The sequence below is a fragment of the Arvicola amphibius genome, chromosome 3 (assembly GCF_903992535.2).
Source record: "Arvicola amphibius chromosome 3, mArvAmp1.2, whole genome shotgun sequence".
Lineage (NCBI taxonomy): Eukaryota > Metazoa > Chordata > Mammalia > Rodentia > Cricetidae > Arvicola > Arvicola amphibius.
In genome coordinates, this window is record NC_052049.1 from 95,355,565 (window position 1) to 95,372,086 (window position 16,522).

Here is a 16,522-nt window from a genome sequence, read left to right on the forward strand (position 1 = left end):
TACACCTTTATTCAGTCGATCTAGTGTTTAAGCTACGATAGGTGTGAAGAATTTTTACTGTGGTCCTATTTGGTACACTGTAAATTGCTTGTACCTGATGGGTCCCTCTTACCCTAGATTTGCAGAATTTTCTTTAAGGATTGCATTGAAAATATTTTCTGTGCCTTTGGAATAGAGTTCTCATACTTCTAAGCCCATATTTCTAGATTTGGCTTTCTCATGATATACCAAAAATTTCACAAATTAAATTCCACTCATACTTTTATTTTAAAAGTGCCTTTTTAAAAATCCAATTTTCCCTCCTGAATTCTACCCTTCTCATATTCTAATCTATCACTAGAGCTTTTTATTGCACTATTTACTGAAATTTTCATCTCCAACATTTCAATTTTTTTCAGTATTTCTAATCCTTCCCCCCATTCTGTACTGCCTTCCGTATTCCCACCAGCTGTTTATTTCTGTTCTTTGTTTGTTTGAATACCTTTTCAGTCACTTTATAAAATTATTTGTCTGGAATCATCTCCATCTTTTCCAGTTTGGGACTGATCGCTTTTTAAAGGAACAAGTTGTCTTTCTTGTTGCTGTTTGGACTTACATATCAGTAGCTTGGTCCTTGGTTTTTGTTCTTTTCCTTCCATGGGAGTGCTTGCAGTGTTCTGCAGGAGCTAGGTTATGCTACGGCAAACTGTCCTTTCTGTTAGGCTGGTATTCAGAGTATCAAGTTCTATTCCCAGACCTCACAGTGGTTCTCAAACTGTGGGTCTTGCCTCCTTTGTAGGGGGGTTGATCCACCCTTTCACACGGGTCACATATATTTATACTACAATTGATAATGATAGCAAAATTACAGTTATGAAGTAGCAACAAAAATAATTTTAGGTTTGGGGGTCACCACAGCACGACGAAGTGTATTAAAGGGTCACAGCATTAGGAAGGTTGAGAACCACTGCCTTAGGGTAAACTTACAATTGCAAAACTAGACAGTACTCCAGAGTAGAAGCCCTCACTGCTGTGTTCCCTCTGTGGTGTCTTGCATTCCTATCCTGGCTCCTACGTTGTCTTACAGCTGAGAGATCCTGTGATGGACATTCACTTTGTCTTCTCTCATTCTGAGGACTATTCTGGACTGTGTCTTAGATGGTTACTGGCTCATACACTGGTCTTGAAGTCTGGAAGAGGTTATGTAGGTGGGTTTGTACCTTATAGTCTTATAGTCCTATGCTGAATGCTTGGTTTGTTGTTTGGTGTTATCCCAGCTTAGCCTGTCTTGGCTATGCTGGTTGAGGTTTAGTCCTAGAGAAAATTTTGAGTGCTGTAATCTGAGGTCATCCTCGTTTGGCTAGTTAACCCACGGGTGGCTAGGAATGGGTTAAAGGATGGAGATGTGGGTCTCTGACCTCACAAATCAAGTGGGTTGTATCAAGAAGCTGAATACAAGGGTCTCTGCCTTCACGCATGGATGGGTCAGCATGGAATTTGCATGGGTTGGAAAGCTGGGATGGGCTGCCGTCAAAGGTCTTTGGTTTGAAATACAGAGGCTTCGTGAAACACCATTTTGTGTACGGTGTGAGGCAAAAGACCCATCCCACCTTGATAGCGGTGAAGTTCGTCTAGCACCACTGTAGAAAACCTGAAAACCACCCACTGAAACAGTCTACCTGAGCTAATGGGAGCTCACCAACTCCAGCAGAACTGAGGAGGAACAAGCATAGGACCAAGCTAGTCCCTCTGAATGTGGTTGACAGTTGCATGGCTGGGGCAGATGCGGGGGCCACTGGCAGTGGCACCAGGATTTGTCCCTACTGCATGTACTGGCTTTTTGGGATCCTATTCTCTTTGGATGATACCTTGCTCAGCCTAGATATAATAGGGAGGGCCTTGGACCTTCTGCAAAACAATGTGCCTTACCCTCTCTGAGGATTAGATGGGGGTGGGGTGGGAGGGTGTGCGGAGGGAATGGGAGGAGGGGAGGGAGTGGGAACTTGGATTGGTGTGTAGAATGAAAAAAGATAGTTTATTTTCTTAAAAGAAAAAACCCAAAAACCTATCTAATTATTGAATTACTTTTATCTCTCATCATAAATTTCTCTCTCTCTCTCTCTCTCTCTCTCTCTCTCTCTCTCTCTCTCTCTCTCTCTCCCTCTCTCTCTCTCTCTCTCTCTCTCTCTCTCTCTGTGTGTGTGTGTGTGTGTGTGTGTGTGTGCCGTAAAACACATAGAAGATGATTTGTAGGAATTGGTTCTCTTCATCCCACATGGGTCCTGAGGAACAAGCTCGAGTTACCAGGCTTGGTGGCAAGCACCTTTATATACCAAGACTCTATTATGATTGGTGTAACTTTTTCCCCCTCTGAGACAGGGTTCTTCTGTGTAGCTCTGGCTGTTCTAGAACTCGCTCTGTGGTCCAGGCTAGTCTCCAACTCAGTGATCCACCTGTCTCTGCCTCCCAAAGTGATGAGATTAAAGGCATGCGCCTCCACACCTGGATGACTGCTGTAATTTTAGAATAAGTCATAACAAATAAGATCTTCAACTTTAGGGACTGGAGAGATTGCTCAGTGGTTAGGAGTACTTGCCTCTCAGTTTCCAGCACCCACAGGGTAGCTCCACTCCCAGGGAAACTAACACCTTCTGGCTTCCACAGGCACTAGGCAGTCATGCGGTACACAAACATACATGTAGGCAAACCATCCATGCACAAAAGATGTAAATAAATCTTTTTAAGAAAGATCTTCACCTTAACTCTTTTCCTTATGTATTCAAAATCAAATCAAATACTCAGCAGTAAATATTCAACAATGGACATTTCGAGATCCTTTGTATTTCCATACTTTTAGAATAAATTTGTCATATCCTATTTTCAACAACCCCTGCCTCCACCACACACACAATCTGTGATTTTTGACCTGCACTGACTTCAACTGATTATGTAGATGAACTAAATGGCAAACCTTAATGTAAACAATGAGATTTTGTCCACTACTTTTAAATTTTTCATAGCAGTATTAAAAATCTTCAGTGGAGAGGCCCTGTATATCTTCACATTTGTACTTAAATGTAATTGTTTGAGGACAGCACTGCAATATTTTAAATCTTTACTCCCCAGTTTCTTATTGTTAGTATTGGGGAATTGTAGTGGCATTTCATTGTATTTTAATAAATAAAGTCTGCCTGAAGATCTGAGAGTAAAACAGTCCCACTGGTCAGCCTTATAGACCAGGTTATGGTGGCACACACCTTTAATCCCAGTAGTCACACTAGTTGCCATAGAAACCGGGCAGTGCATGCCTTAAATCCCAGTGGTGCACACCTTTAATCCCAGCCCTAGAGAGGAATATAAGATGGGAAGGGGGTGGCGGGGGGAGGGGGAGACAGCTCTCAGACACAGTCTCAGATCTGAGATTCCTGGAGGCAGGATCATCATTTCAGACTGAGATCCAGATAAGAGTCGATGGCTGGTTGCTTTGCTTTTCGGATCTTCAGGTTGAACCCCAATTTCTGACCCTGAGGGGTTTTTTTTTAATTTTTTTTATTGATTTTTATTGAGCTCGACATTTGTCTCTACTTCCCTCCCAGTCTCTCCCCTCCCTCTTCAACCCTCCCGGCAAAGTCCCCATACTCCCAATTTACTCAGGCGATCTTGTCTTTTACTACTTCCCATGGAGATTAGATCTATGTAAGTCTCTTAAGGTCCTCTTTGTTGTCTAAGTTCTCTGGGATTGTGATTTGTAGGCTGGCTTTCTTTGCTCACGTTTTTATTAATCGTGCTTCAGGAGATATACTGGGATGTATTGTTTTTGATGTTGTGGAACAAAGGGCATACTAGGCAGATACCGTACCACTGAGCTATGGCCTCAGCCCCACTCTGCTCTTTGTGGAAGAACTCCACCACACTGCCGCACAAGATTTCAGTGAGGCTGATCATGTGACTCAGTTCAGGGAGCACAACAAAATATCACAGGTTGGGGGGGGGGGGACGCTTAGAAAGCAAACATTTTCTTAAGAGTTCTAGATCAGAATGTCACCGTTTATTTTCTGTTTATTTCTGAGGGCTGTGAGGGACAATCTGTTCCATGAGCCTGTTCTGGCTTCCTGTGACAGTTGGCAATAATTCGTCATCTACCTTCAGCGATGTCCTTGGGCCTGAGTCTCCACATGACTCTTAGCTGTTATACTGTTTCATAGGTCCATAGAACTTATCACCTCATTTTAACTAATTATATCTGCCAAATTAATGACATGCCAAGATGTCCAGAACTATTTTTTGGGGGGGAACACAATTCAGCCCACAGCATCATCTCAATTCCTTCAGCGGTGTATTTTCCTTCACCCCAAACATGAATGCCTTACCATATACCTGGACTTAACCACAGGCGTCTCTCAAAGAACAGTGAATATTGCTATGGTATTTTTGTTTTTACTTATAATGCAGAACAATGATGGGAATTAGTTCAAAGTTCATTGACCATGCTTGCCAGGTCATCAAGAATATGAAATCTCTTGGTCTTATCTGAAGATAACAGGAAGAACTTGATTTCAGTGCTGGAGGTAGACCTCTAGGAGCTCCCACACACTAGTGAAGTGAGCTACCCTGCCAGCTCACAATGGGGTCACTCATTCTGTATGTAGCCCAGGCTGCCCCGGAACTCATAGCAATCCTCCTGCTTTGGCCTTCTGAGTGCTGGGATTACAGGAATAAACCACCCCACTCAGTTTGTATTTTTTGTTGTTTTTTATTACTTTTAACTATGTGTATTTCATGTGTGGCTGTGTGAGGGTATACACATGAGTCCAGGTGCCTATAGAGGCCAGAGTTATTGAAGCTGTAGTTACAGGCAGTGGTTAGATGCCTGATGTGGGTACTGGGAATCAAACTTGGGTCCCCTACAAGAGCAGCAAGTGTTTTTAACTGCTGTGCCATCATTTCAGTTCTGTGACATGTACTTTTCAATAACCGTAATTTCAAAGGCATCAATATGGATCGCATTGTCACTGCTTTGAGAGGAATAGGAACTTCAGCAACGCCAGCAAACAGACTGGTCAACAGCAAGGTCTCTAGAATACAAGGTTCCACAGAGGACATTCTCAGACTGTTCTATATCGGCTTTCACCTGCACTTCCCTCTGTTTCCAAGCATGGGCTAAGAGACTCTCACACTTTGACAATTTTGAATATTCTTAAGAATGGATTAATTTGGAGCCAGGGAAAACGTTCAGTGGGTAAAAGTGCTTTCTGTACAAGCTTGATGATCTGTTTGATTCTTGGAGCCCCATGGTAGAAGGATACGGATTCCTAAAAGTTGCTGCTTCACACACACACACACACACACACACACACACACACACACACACACACACACACAAAGTGGTACTCACACATGAACATCATACACATACCTACACACAAATAAATAAATAAACTTCTACCCATCTTTATTCATCTTTCTATCCACACTTAAATATAGTTTCTGTTTCATGCCAATCCCAAGGGCGATGAACACAAATACAACACTGCCCACACAAGTCTTATATGCCCTCTCCTGGCTGCTTCTGTAGAACAGCCTCCCTTTCAACATTAGCCATCTTCGTAGAAGTGTATCTGGGTTTTTACCTTCTCTGCGCACCTCTTTCTGCCTTCTTCCCAGGCTATTCCATCTGTACAGACGCTGTGCCCAAGGATTACACCCAGCTCTGGCAAGTCCAACTGTGGGCAGCAGAATCTCATTTTCAACTCTGAATCACACCTTGCTCCCCATGCACAAGTTCAGACAGAGTAAGCCTTCAGGAAAGCAAATGTCTAGTATAGCTACAGACATACATCTTCTTCTATAATCAGCGACTTGTGGTTGACACAATATATTGGACATTTTTCTTTTCTAAATATCAAAAGATGGATTAAATAATGTAGCAGGGTTTTCCCCAAAGTCCTAATCATTGAGTAATAGATAGACTTCCATATATGACGAATAATGAATGCTGTTTGCAAAATTATTAATTAAAAGATGTACTTTTTAAAAGACAAACTGCCTTAGGAGAGATTCCTAATTATTCCAAAATCCAATAAAATACTGAATCAAATATATAATTATCCCCAAATCCAATGGAATATTGAATCGAATATATACTGAATCAAGTATAGTTTTAATTTATAGTTGAAGGACAGAGAAGAGGTAGATTTTATTTACCAAGGTACTAATAGAAGTATTTAAAAAGATAAGCAGCCCCAAAAGAGGAAATAAAAGCCCATATAAAAATCCAAATGTTCCAAATAACCTCAGCCCTTGACATTTATGACATGATAGCAGGAGTGTGCACCTCAATTCATAGCTTAGCAGTAGTTCCCAGATAATTCACTTCATCATGATCTGAGTTCAGGATTGCTGTCCTGAGACACGGTCGGTGTAGAACAGAGAACAGAAAGAGACAGGCTGTCCGCTGCCCTTGCCTCCCACACTGCCTCTGCAATCAGGAAACGTTTCATTGAAGTACCCAGACCCTAGGTCAAGAATTAATAAAACGTATATTATGTGGATCCAAGCCACAGTGCTGACTGCTCCTTCCCAGAACGAGGACAGCAGGGTGGCAGATCTTCTGGTATGGCTCCTCAGGGCCCTTTCAGCTCTGCTGAGAACCCTGTTCCTATCTTAGAGCCAGCACTGCTGCTGAGTGTTCAGGTCCTCTATCAGACGAGCGCGGCCCTTCAATCTACGGCAGGATCCATTAGCAACTGGACAGCCTGTATGGGCACTCAACATTGATTATGGCTGCCCATGAACTCCACGCTTGAGTCTCCAGTTTGGGAGCTAGTCCTGAAGCAGGCTTCGAGAGATCAGTATCCTCATTACTTCATTGCTACCTGCAAGAGGAACAATGAAGGATTCAGTAGGAAGAGGGTAGTCATGGATTTAAACTATAATTGTTGCTTCTTTTGTAATTATCAAACAATGACAGTGTAAGAAACAGTATTTACACTTGCTGTTGTTTGGTTTGAGACTGGGTCTAATGTAGCGCAGGCTATCCTTGAACCAGATTATAGTTGAGGATGACCTTCAACTCCTGACCTTCCTGCCCTCACCAGTGTTAAAATTACAAGTGTACTACACCAGACCCAGTGATTTTTTTTTAATTACATGTATTTATTGTATGTGCAAGTGTGTGAATGTGTGTGGGTGCGCCATGCCATGGTGTGTATGTGAAGGTGGGAGAACAATGTGCAGGACTGCTTTGCTCCCTTTTACCATGTGTGTGTCCTGGGGATCAAATTCAGGCCTTCAGGATTGACAGTGGTGGTACCTTTACCAATCCAATGAGCCATCTTGATGGCTCAGTGGGATAATACTGACATTTTAAAACACCTCTCCTTATGACAAAAATGACTGTATTAAACAAGTAAAAAAATAGTATAAGTAATTTTTAAAATTTAATCATACTTGCAAAAGAATAGAAAAAAGTTCAAGGAATTTAACAACAAAATATAAATATCTCCTAGATGTAGAAACAGGAGTCATTTTTTCTTTTACTTTTTGTATATTTTATAGGCTCAACAATACACATCTTTTGTAACCAGAAAACTAAAGCATAAGATAAAACATTTACCTTGAAGGGGGGAATTAATAGCTCACTTTATTTTAAAGCCCTTGCAGAACCAATAATCACACAATCTCAAGAAAAGCCAAATCCAAACTTCCTCACAAAAGGGTGACATTTTCTTTCAGAAAAACAACTCCGGAAGTTTAATTTCAGTGTGAGGGCCTGAGGCAAATCAAGGTCAGAGCTCCAGTCCGGATAGAAGCAGTCCTGTAGGATCAGAACTCAGACAGGGACAGTGGGGCTCAGTCTGTTTCCACACCAGTGATCCCAGCCTTCACTTGGCCCAGTGGAGCAGAAACTCTGGGGTTAGAACCCAGCAGCCTACTTATAAGTCCTCTAGAAGAAGATTATGGTGCCCACTCAGCTACAACATGAACCCATTGAAGGCAGGGAAGCAAATCCTTATGGACTTCTTTGACCCCAATAAAGTACCCCTACACCGTTTCACCAAAAAGCACAAGAGAAGCTTCCATCCCACGTGTCCGCAATCCCGTAACAGCTCTGGCTGCCTACACTAGCCGGGACAGAGCGATGCTACTTCCGGGTGTATGCACTGATACTGAGTGGAAGGCACACTCTGTGCCTGATTAATAGCTCACACAGTTGCCCAACCAATGTCTGAAGATAAAAGCCACACGCTGGTAACTTTACTAAACAGCACACACTGACATGGATAACATTTAGATAATGTGGCTGCCAATGTGGTTTGGAAGTTCAGGATCCCTGAGGTCCAAGTCTTTTACAAACAGTACAAAATAATCACCAGTGCACTTTCCAAGACTGCTCACATACTAGCTTGGGTGGAACCTTCTTTGAAATCTACAAAAAGAAGTGGAGTGCAGCTTCACACATGAACATAAAGCAGAATCTCCTGGCTCCCAGCTTAGAGTGTTTTCTGATGTAGCAGCAGATCAATTCCAGAGGAGGGCTGAGGAAAGGAAAATTTGAGAAAAAGACAGAGGGCCTGGCATGATCCCAGCTCAAGTACTGAGACAGGTTGGGGAAGCGTAGCAGGAGAATAACTCCGCAAAGTTTTACCTTCTAGGATTTGGTGGACCCTGGAGTCCCGCATATACTGTTGAACAGCATAATCCTTCAGGTAGCCGTAGCCCCCATGCATCTGCACAGCCTGGTTGCAGATCTGCTGGGAGACAGGGAATAGATGTCTTTGGTCCCAGGAAGACTGTGGAGTACTTGGCTCCCCTCCCCACTCCGAACCTCAGTCTGGCAGTCTGTTATACATGGACGAGAGAAAGAACAGAGCCCAAGAGGAGCTCCAGATTCTAAATGGTCAGACACAAGGGCCATCCTCCTACTGAACCAGTCAAACAAGGCACAAACATCTGCCTCTCTTCTTCAGGCTGTTCTGGAGGCAAAGCTGCCTACAACCCCCATGTCTGACTGATTATAGGAAGTTCAGGCGCCACCTAGTGACAATATAGTAATATAGTTTCAGCGTGGAAACAGCTCCGTGCTGAAGTAAACAAGGCAATTAGTGCTAACTGTGAAGTGTTTTGAACCTTGCAAAGATGTGCTTCACCAAGAACATACCCGAAAGCAGAGTCTTAGTGATGCATTAATGTCATGGAGAAGGCCACAAGGGCATCAGGGAGAGCGCTACTGCAGGTCATTCACAAATTCATTTGTGTCCTTAAGCCCCCAAGTGATTCCTTCAGTGCCTCAGGAGGCTAGGGTTCTATAGATGACTCATTCCTCTCAAAGTCCCTAAGCAGAGCAGCTCTTCCTGTCTCTGTCAGAAAGGCCAGAAGACTTGTCACTTACAGTAAAGCATTCCTCTGTAGCAAAGAGCTTGGCCATGGAACACAGGACCACTGCGTCTTCCCGTTCCTCCTGCAAAGCCACTGCTGCCATGCGAATCATCACCCGAGAGGCAACCAGCTTGGTGGCCATGTCTGCTAACTGGAATTGCAGGTACTGCAGCCACAACAGAGGATGAACCAAAAAGGCCACATGGGTTTAGACAGGTCATCTGGGATCTAATCTAGAACTACTGATAAGACAGCTTGAGCTGGCAAGCTGGCTCAGCAAGTAGAGGTCCATACACATTCACAGATGTAACAATCTGAGTTCTACCCGAAGATAATACCATGGGCGGCAGGAGAGAACCAACACCTGAAACTTATCCCCTGACCTCTACATCCACACTATGACAAGCATACAATTGCATGCAGGCACACATCCATACACCCACCCACCCCCCACACACACATAAGCATAGATATCTCAAATTAGGTGCCTTTCCCAAGCACATCAAAGTCTCTTGCCACTTCTAGAGATGCCTGCGTTGTTTACTTTGGTATTACTGCCTCTTGAAAAAAGGCACAGGAAAATGTACAACATACATTTAAAGTATAAATACATTAATATACATTAAATTTAATATACATTAAAGTGTAAAGTTCTTCATGGGATATCAGTCCCACCCAATTCCGCCAAGAATGGGGGCCCAAGAGCTCAACAGAGTACGAATGCAGAACCTAGCTGTCGTACCTGGTTTCTGGCTAGCGGCGCTCCAAACTGCTTCCGGACCTTGAGGTACTCTTGCGTAAGGATAACTGAAGCATGAGCAGCCCCAAGAGAACAGGATGCTGGAGGAGAGGAGTAAGGACATCATCTGAGCCTGAGCAACAGTGCCCTCGGCCCTTGCCTGCCTTCCCCAACTCCTTTCTGGTCTCACCAACATTGATCCTTCCGCCGTTCAGTCCTTTCATGGCGATGAGAAAGCCCTGCCCCTCACTCCCAATTCTGTTGGCCACAGGGACAGCACAGTCTTCAAAGATCACTGCTCGGGTTGGTTGTGAGTTCCACCCCACCTGGCAAAAATCAGGGTCTGGGTGGCTGCCCAACGATTCCCCAAGCAGGGATGCCTTCCCTGTGGACAGAAGCCTGTAATGGATGCCAGCACCCTGGCACTAAAGCCCATAAGACCACCAAATAGAGAAAAAAAGTTCAGATGTGGGCTGGAGAGATGGCTCAGTGGTTAAGAGCGCTGCCTGCTCTTCCAAAGGTCCTGAGTTCAATTCCCAGCAACCACATGGTGGCTCACAACCATCTGTAATGGGGTCTGGTGCCCTCTTCTGGCCTGCAGGCACACGCACAGAATATTGTATACATAATAAATAAATATTTAAAAAAAAAAAAAAAAAGTTCAGATGTGAAGGTTTATCAACACTTAGATAGATGCTTATTTCAGAGAAGCGGTGTTTTGTTTATTTTTTAACATGGTCTTTTTTTACTCTATATTCCAGGCTGACCTGTAGTATGTTCTTCCTGCCTCAGGTCCAAGGGCCTGGATTGTTAGGTGTGAGTCACCATGCCTGACTAACACAGTGCAACGTATTACACAAATCTACTTTGTGTAATCTATCTACAAATACTTCTCACTTCCTGCAGGATCAGGACCAGATCCATCCTCAGTTTTACTGTCTCTATGAGTACAACTTCAAAGAGAGATTATTTGGAAAAGTTTACTTTTAGTATATGTGATCACACAAGGCAAGCAAGAAAAGTTTACTTTTAAAGGCTGTGAACAATAAGCACACTTCTCCTTTCAAAGGTCTAGTGTCCTTAAAAGGTGCTGTAAGGAGACAAGATAAATGACATGCAATGTATTGGAGAGCCCTGATCTAACGTTTAGCTGCAGTGAGACTCGGTAATGTACGGTCAACTCGCGTTAGTCAATTACACTCCTTTTTCTAACTTTGCATTCTATGATCTTACTGTGGTGGTTTGAAAACAGCCACTGAATTAGCAAATGCCACAAATACAAGTTTTTTGTTTTGTTTCTCCAAGAAAAATGTCTTACTAGAACATCACTGGATATGTCAGATGTAAACCCAGAAAAATTTCAGAACACTTGAAATACAGCCTCTGTCACAGATAGATCTACCTGGTCATAATTTCCACCAGCCACTTCCCAAGTCATGACATGGAGACTTATTAGTTTTGAATGCTCAACCTTACATAGGCTCATTTCTGGCTAGCTCTTTTAACTTAACCTGTTTCTTTTTATTTACCTTTTGCCTTAGAGCTTTTTACTTTTCTTTCCTTCTGCATATCTTTCACTGTTTTCATGTCTGCTGTCTGGTGGTTGTCATGGTAATTTTTCTTTTACTGTGAGGAGTCACTATGACCAAGACAACTTATAAAAAAAAAACCATTTAATGTGGGGCTCACAGTTCCAGAAGAGTTAGAGTCTATGACAGTCATGAATTTACATTCTGGTCCAAAGGTATGAGGCAGAGAGAGCGCTAACTAGGAATGACTTTTAGGACCTTAGCGTCAACCTCCAGTGACACACCTCCCACAAGGCAACATCCCCTAATCCTTCCCAAGCAGTTCTGCCAACTGCTGACCAGGACTCAGATGTAGGAGCCCATGGGGCCATTCCTATTCAAATTGCCCTCTTTTTCTCCCTGAGACTGGGTCTCTTACTGACTCAAACACATGGGTTGGCTAGACTGCCTGGCCCATGAGCTATGGGAATCTGCCTGTGTTCATTCCTCCATTTCCACACACACCACTTGTAGATGTGTGTGCAGCAACAACTGGTTCCTTACATGGGTACTGGGGATGTAAGCTGAGGACTTCTTGCTTGTGTGGCAGGCATTTCCCCCCACTGAGCCATGAAGATGCATCCTTCTTACACTAAAGATCTCACGGGTATGAGGAGGTAGCAGCTATTCATAGTTTGCTTCTTTAGTGACAAGACTTTCTTAAGGTCAAAATGTTCACATGCATTCTTGTTCCCGGATGTCTGTATTCAGTTTGAGGAGATGAAAGACAGAGGGAGCCGTGATCACACAAAGCAGTAATGGGCTGAATACTCAACCTTGCTCATCTAACTTAAATTAACCCATTTCAGACTTTGGGTAGCGACTACAGGAGCTTAAAAGAGGACAAATTCCAGTCCAATTTGTTCAGTTTTGGTTCTCTGAGACTGGATCTCATGGAGCCCAGACTGACCTCAAACTTGCTATGTAGTGAAGGATTGCCTTGAACTCCTGTTCCTCCTGCCCCTGTCCCAAGTGCTAGGTTTGAAGGCAGGCACCACCATGCCTGGCTACACGTTTTTATGTCAAGAAATGATGTAAAAACTACGTTTCCCAGGAAGGAGGGAGCTCTGGCACTATGTATAGTTGACGGTGCTCAGGAGCTGCCTTGCTGAGCCTGAGGTTCCTTTGAGCTTCTGGGAACCTTGATGAGGAGCTAACGGGGTGAAGCAGTGCGGCCTTTTTATTTACACATGAAACATCAGAACGGGACTTTGCTAAGAGGACCTACGAACTTTCAACTTTGTACTTTTATGTAGGAAACAAAGGTCACAGAGAAGCCAAGTGACAAACTCATTCTTCCATATAAAGCCTCTTAATAACTAAATCCAAGATAAAGTAATATAATTATCCTCCTATAAAGTTAATACATAGCAGGTTAAAAACTCTCATCATTATTAAGTAAATGCTAACTAAAAGACTCCAGTCTCTATCTTGTTCACTGCAACCCCACCCATACACACCAAAATGCTTTTTTGCTTCTGAAAATAGGCAACTATTTTTGTTATTACAATTTTGGGGTGTGTGTATCACATGTAGCCTGGGCTGGCCTAGTACTTGCAATCTTACTGGCCCAGACTTCCAAATGATGGAATCATGTGTGTACCACCATGCCCAGCTGTAGAGACTCCATACAGATAAGTCCAAACAGGGCTAGAAATGACTGAGGATCATTGTGCGATATTTGTACACTATGTGAAGATGTATTGCTGTTATTGGTATAATAAAAGGCTGAACATTCAAAAGCTAGGCAGGAAGTACAGGCAGGATTTTCAGTGTGAGAAAAGAAGAGAAAGAATATAGACACTCGGGGATGCCAGGAGACATGAAGAGGAAACAGGATGTGCAAGATGGAAAAGAGATAACACCATGTGATAGAACATAGATTAACAGAAACAGGTTAATATAAGTTATAAGAGCTAGTTAGAAATAAGCCTAAGCTATAAGCCAAGCTTTCATAATTAATACTAAGTTTCCATGTCATTATTGGAGAGCTGACTGGTAGAACAGAAAAAGACTCGTTACAAAAGATTCCATATCCTCCCAGGAGACAACATAGCTTTGAACACCGTAGGCATCTAATAACCTGTTAGGCTAAGGAAGAGCGGAGGCACTAAAACCTATATCTAATCTCTTGGCAGTTGTTAAGAGCCCTGTGTCGATACAAGGAGTGTTTAGTAGTCATTTCATACCAGCCTTAACTCCAAAAGTCCTAATCCAAGGACAACAACCTTTGATCATTGGTCCTAAAGAAAAACTCTTGCAACTTATCTCTTTCTGGGATAACGTAGTGTGATGGAAGCTGAGTATGAAATACAGGACAAGGACTAAGGAGATGGCTCAATTGGTAAGGTGCTTGCTGCGCATATGGGAATCTGAGTTCTGCTACCTATTCCATGAAAGAGGGCAGGAGCTGGTCTAACAGATGGCAGAGACTCATAGTTTGGATTGCTCACAGCTGAGTAGCCACTCACCTTCTTCTCCTTCTTGCCAAAGCTAAGTCCAGGGGTTCCCTTCTCAACGACTATGCAGGAGATGCCTTTGGGGCCTGATCCTCCAGTCCGGCACATGACCACATAGATGTCTGACTCACCACCGCCACTGATAAAGGCCTGTGGGTGGAGAGGGGGTGTATGAGTTCTGAGCCTGACATATGGGAAAACCACTGGAACATGCCTGATGACAGAACAAAGGCATAATACACAGAATGGGGTAAAAGGTAAATGGCTTTGGCAGTGCCTACAGAATTGGGGATTTAGTTTGTAAGAATATAAACGACAAAAATCCGTGCCGTTGTGTAGAATTGAATCGTAAAACATAAACAGCGAGAGTCTCTCCCCAGCATGTAATCACGTGTGGGAATGCTAATTCAGACTCAGAGGATCTGAGGGCTATCAAGGGGTATGCGGGAACAGCCCCTGGTTGCCCTGGGAACGCATGCTCTTTTACCTTGGAACCATTGAGGACGTAATGATCTCCTTGTCGTTTGGCTGAGGTTAGAATAGATGCAGCATCACTCCCACTCCCTGAAGTAGGGACCAAAAGAGAACAAACAGGGACGTTAGTCAGCGATGTCAAAGCAGCTGAGCACAGTTCTGCATCCTAGAAATCTTCCTCAGATAGGTCATCATGCACTAGCTTAACATCCCATGGCCAAAGACTCGTCCACACTGGGTAAAAACTGCTTGTACAGTGGTCCACCGTCTCTCTACCAAACCAGTTAGCAGTGGTGTGAAGCCAGGAGGAAGTCTGACCTAAAGGCCCCAGGGACCAATACTCTACAGGCAAATGCTTGATAAGCCGGACTATGTGCCGACGGCCCAAGTTGCTCCCTGAACGCACAGCCTCCACTTCTCTCCTTGCTAGGTGTCACTTGCAGGGAGGATGGACGCACCTGGTTCAGTGAGGCAGTAGGAAGCAAACTTCTCCATGGTACAGAGCGGTGGGCAAAATTTGTGCCTCTGTTCCTCATTTCCAAAGCTATCAATCATCCAGGCACACATGCTGACAAGAAAAGGCATTGACAGAAACAAAGACAGAAAAGAGAATTTGGTGGAGAAGGGTGGGGCGGGAATCGAAACAAAGGGCAACAAAGCAGGATGAAAGCAGGAGAGTGTGGGAAAGGAAAAGAGACAAGTGAGAAGATTCAACTTGAAAGGAACGGACTGGTTTAAAATCATTACTGGAATACTTATACCTGAGGCCCAGATGTTTCTCAGATTAATGAGTCCTAAAAACCAGAGATAACTGTACTTCCTTTTATTTCTCAAATTACTGGAGGTTTGGAGAAGTCGGCTGGTGCCAAAACTGGGACTTGGGAAGTCAGCAGGACTGATCCTCTAAGCTCTCATATAGAAGACAACAGAATCAAATCCAGCAGCCAGCTGCAGACCTACTGTGTACCAGTAACAGTTCCATTTCTCAAGTACAATCAACCCAACATGATTCATCTTTTTCTCCTGAGTCTCAGGTTTTCGTACCAGCTCGCGTGAGTACCAGCTTTTGGGTATGAATACTCACTTGTGGATGCTGATGTAGGCAGTGGTGCTGGTGCAGCCGGTGGCCAATGCTTCAAAGATGACAGAAGCATCGAGGCGAGACAGTCCAGACCCACCCACATCTGTTTGTACGTAGACCCCCCCAAAACCCAGCTGTGCTCCCTTCCGCATCATATCCACAGGGAACAGCTCCTATAGAAAAGAGAGCAAGGCAGTAAGGGACTGGCCCTGAGACAGATTTTCTTTTAGAGGGGACAATGGATGGATGAGGATGTTTGCATCTGGGAGATTACAGGAATTCTCTTAACTTCAAATACCCTTCTTATTTTATAGTGGTCTCAGTTAACATGTTCTCCAAATATGTTTCAATAGAACTCTTTTGATTTTATGTGTGTCTAAATCTTTGATAAATTAAGAGTGACAAGGGACATCTACACGATGTCTGGGATGACTTCTAGGAAAAGTCTCTACTGTTCTAGTCAGGGTTAGTATTGCTGTGATAAGACACAAGGGTCAAAAGCAACTTGGAAAGGAGAGGGTTTATTTCACTCTTACTTCTACACAACAGTTCATCATCCAAAGCAGTGAGGGCAGGAACTCAAGCAGGGCAGGTGGCAGGAACCAGACAGAGGCCAAGGAGGGGTGCTACTTATTGGCTTGCTTAGCATGCTTTCTTCATTTTTTTTAATTGAGCTATATATTTTTCTCCACTCTCCTCCTTTCCTCCTAGCTCCCCTTCTACCCTCCCTCATGGTCCCCATGATCCCAATTTACTCAGGGAATCTTGTCTTTTTCTACTTCCCATGTAGATTAGCTTCATGTATGTCTCTCTTAGGGTCCTCATTGTTGTCTAGGTTCTCTGG

The 16,522-nt window shown here is 43.6% G+C and overlaps 1 protein-coding gene across 1 annotated transcript in view; it reads right to left on the bottom strand.

Annotated features, from left to right (window-relative positions):
- Positions 1-5,414: 5,414 nt before the first annotated feature.
- The window catches only part of Acad8 (acyl-CoA dehydrogenase family member 8), a 32,770-nt gene continuing 21,662 nt past the window's right edge, over positions 5,415-16,522 (bottom strand). The window contains exons 3-11 of the mRNA XM_038322152.2: positions 15,682-15,851; positions 15,056-15,165; positions 14,611-14,687; positions 14,136-14,273; positions 10,287-10,422; positions 10,100-10,197; positions 9,371-9,523; positions 8,627-8,729; positions 5,415-6,854 (exon numbers count right to left, since the gene is read on the bottom strand). Of these exons, the coding sequence (XP_038178080.2) occupies positions 6,802-6,854; positions 8,627-8,729; positions 9,371-9,523; positions 10,100-10,197; positions 10,287-10,422; positions 14,136-14,273; positions 14,611-14,687; positions 15,056-15,165; positions 15,682-15,851 (1,038 nt within the window). The 3' untranslated portion in view covers positions 5,415-6,801. The remainder of the gene's footprint in view (positions 6,855-8,626; positions 8,730-9,370; positions 9,524-10,099; positions 10,198-10,286; positions 10,423-14,135; positions 14,274-14,610; positions 14,688-15,055; positions 15,166-15,681; positions 15,852-16,522) is intronic.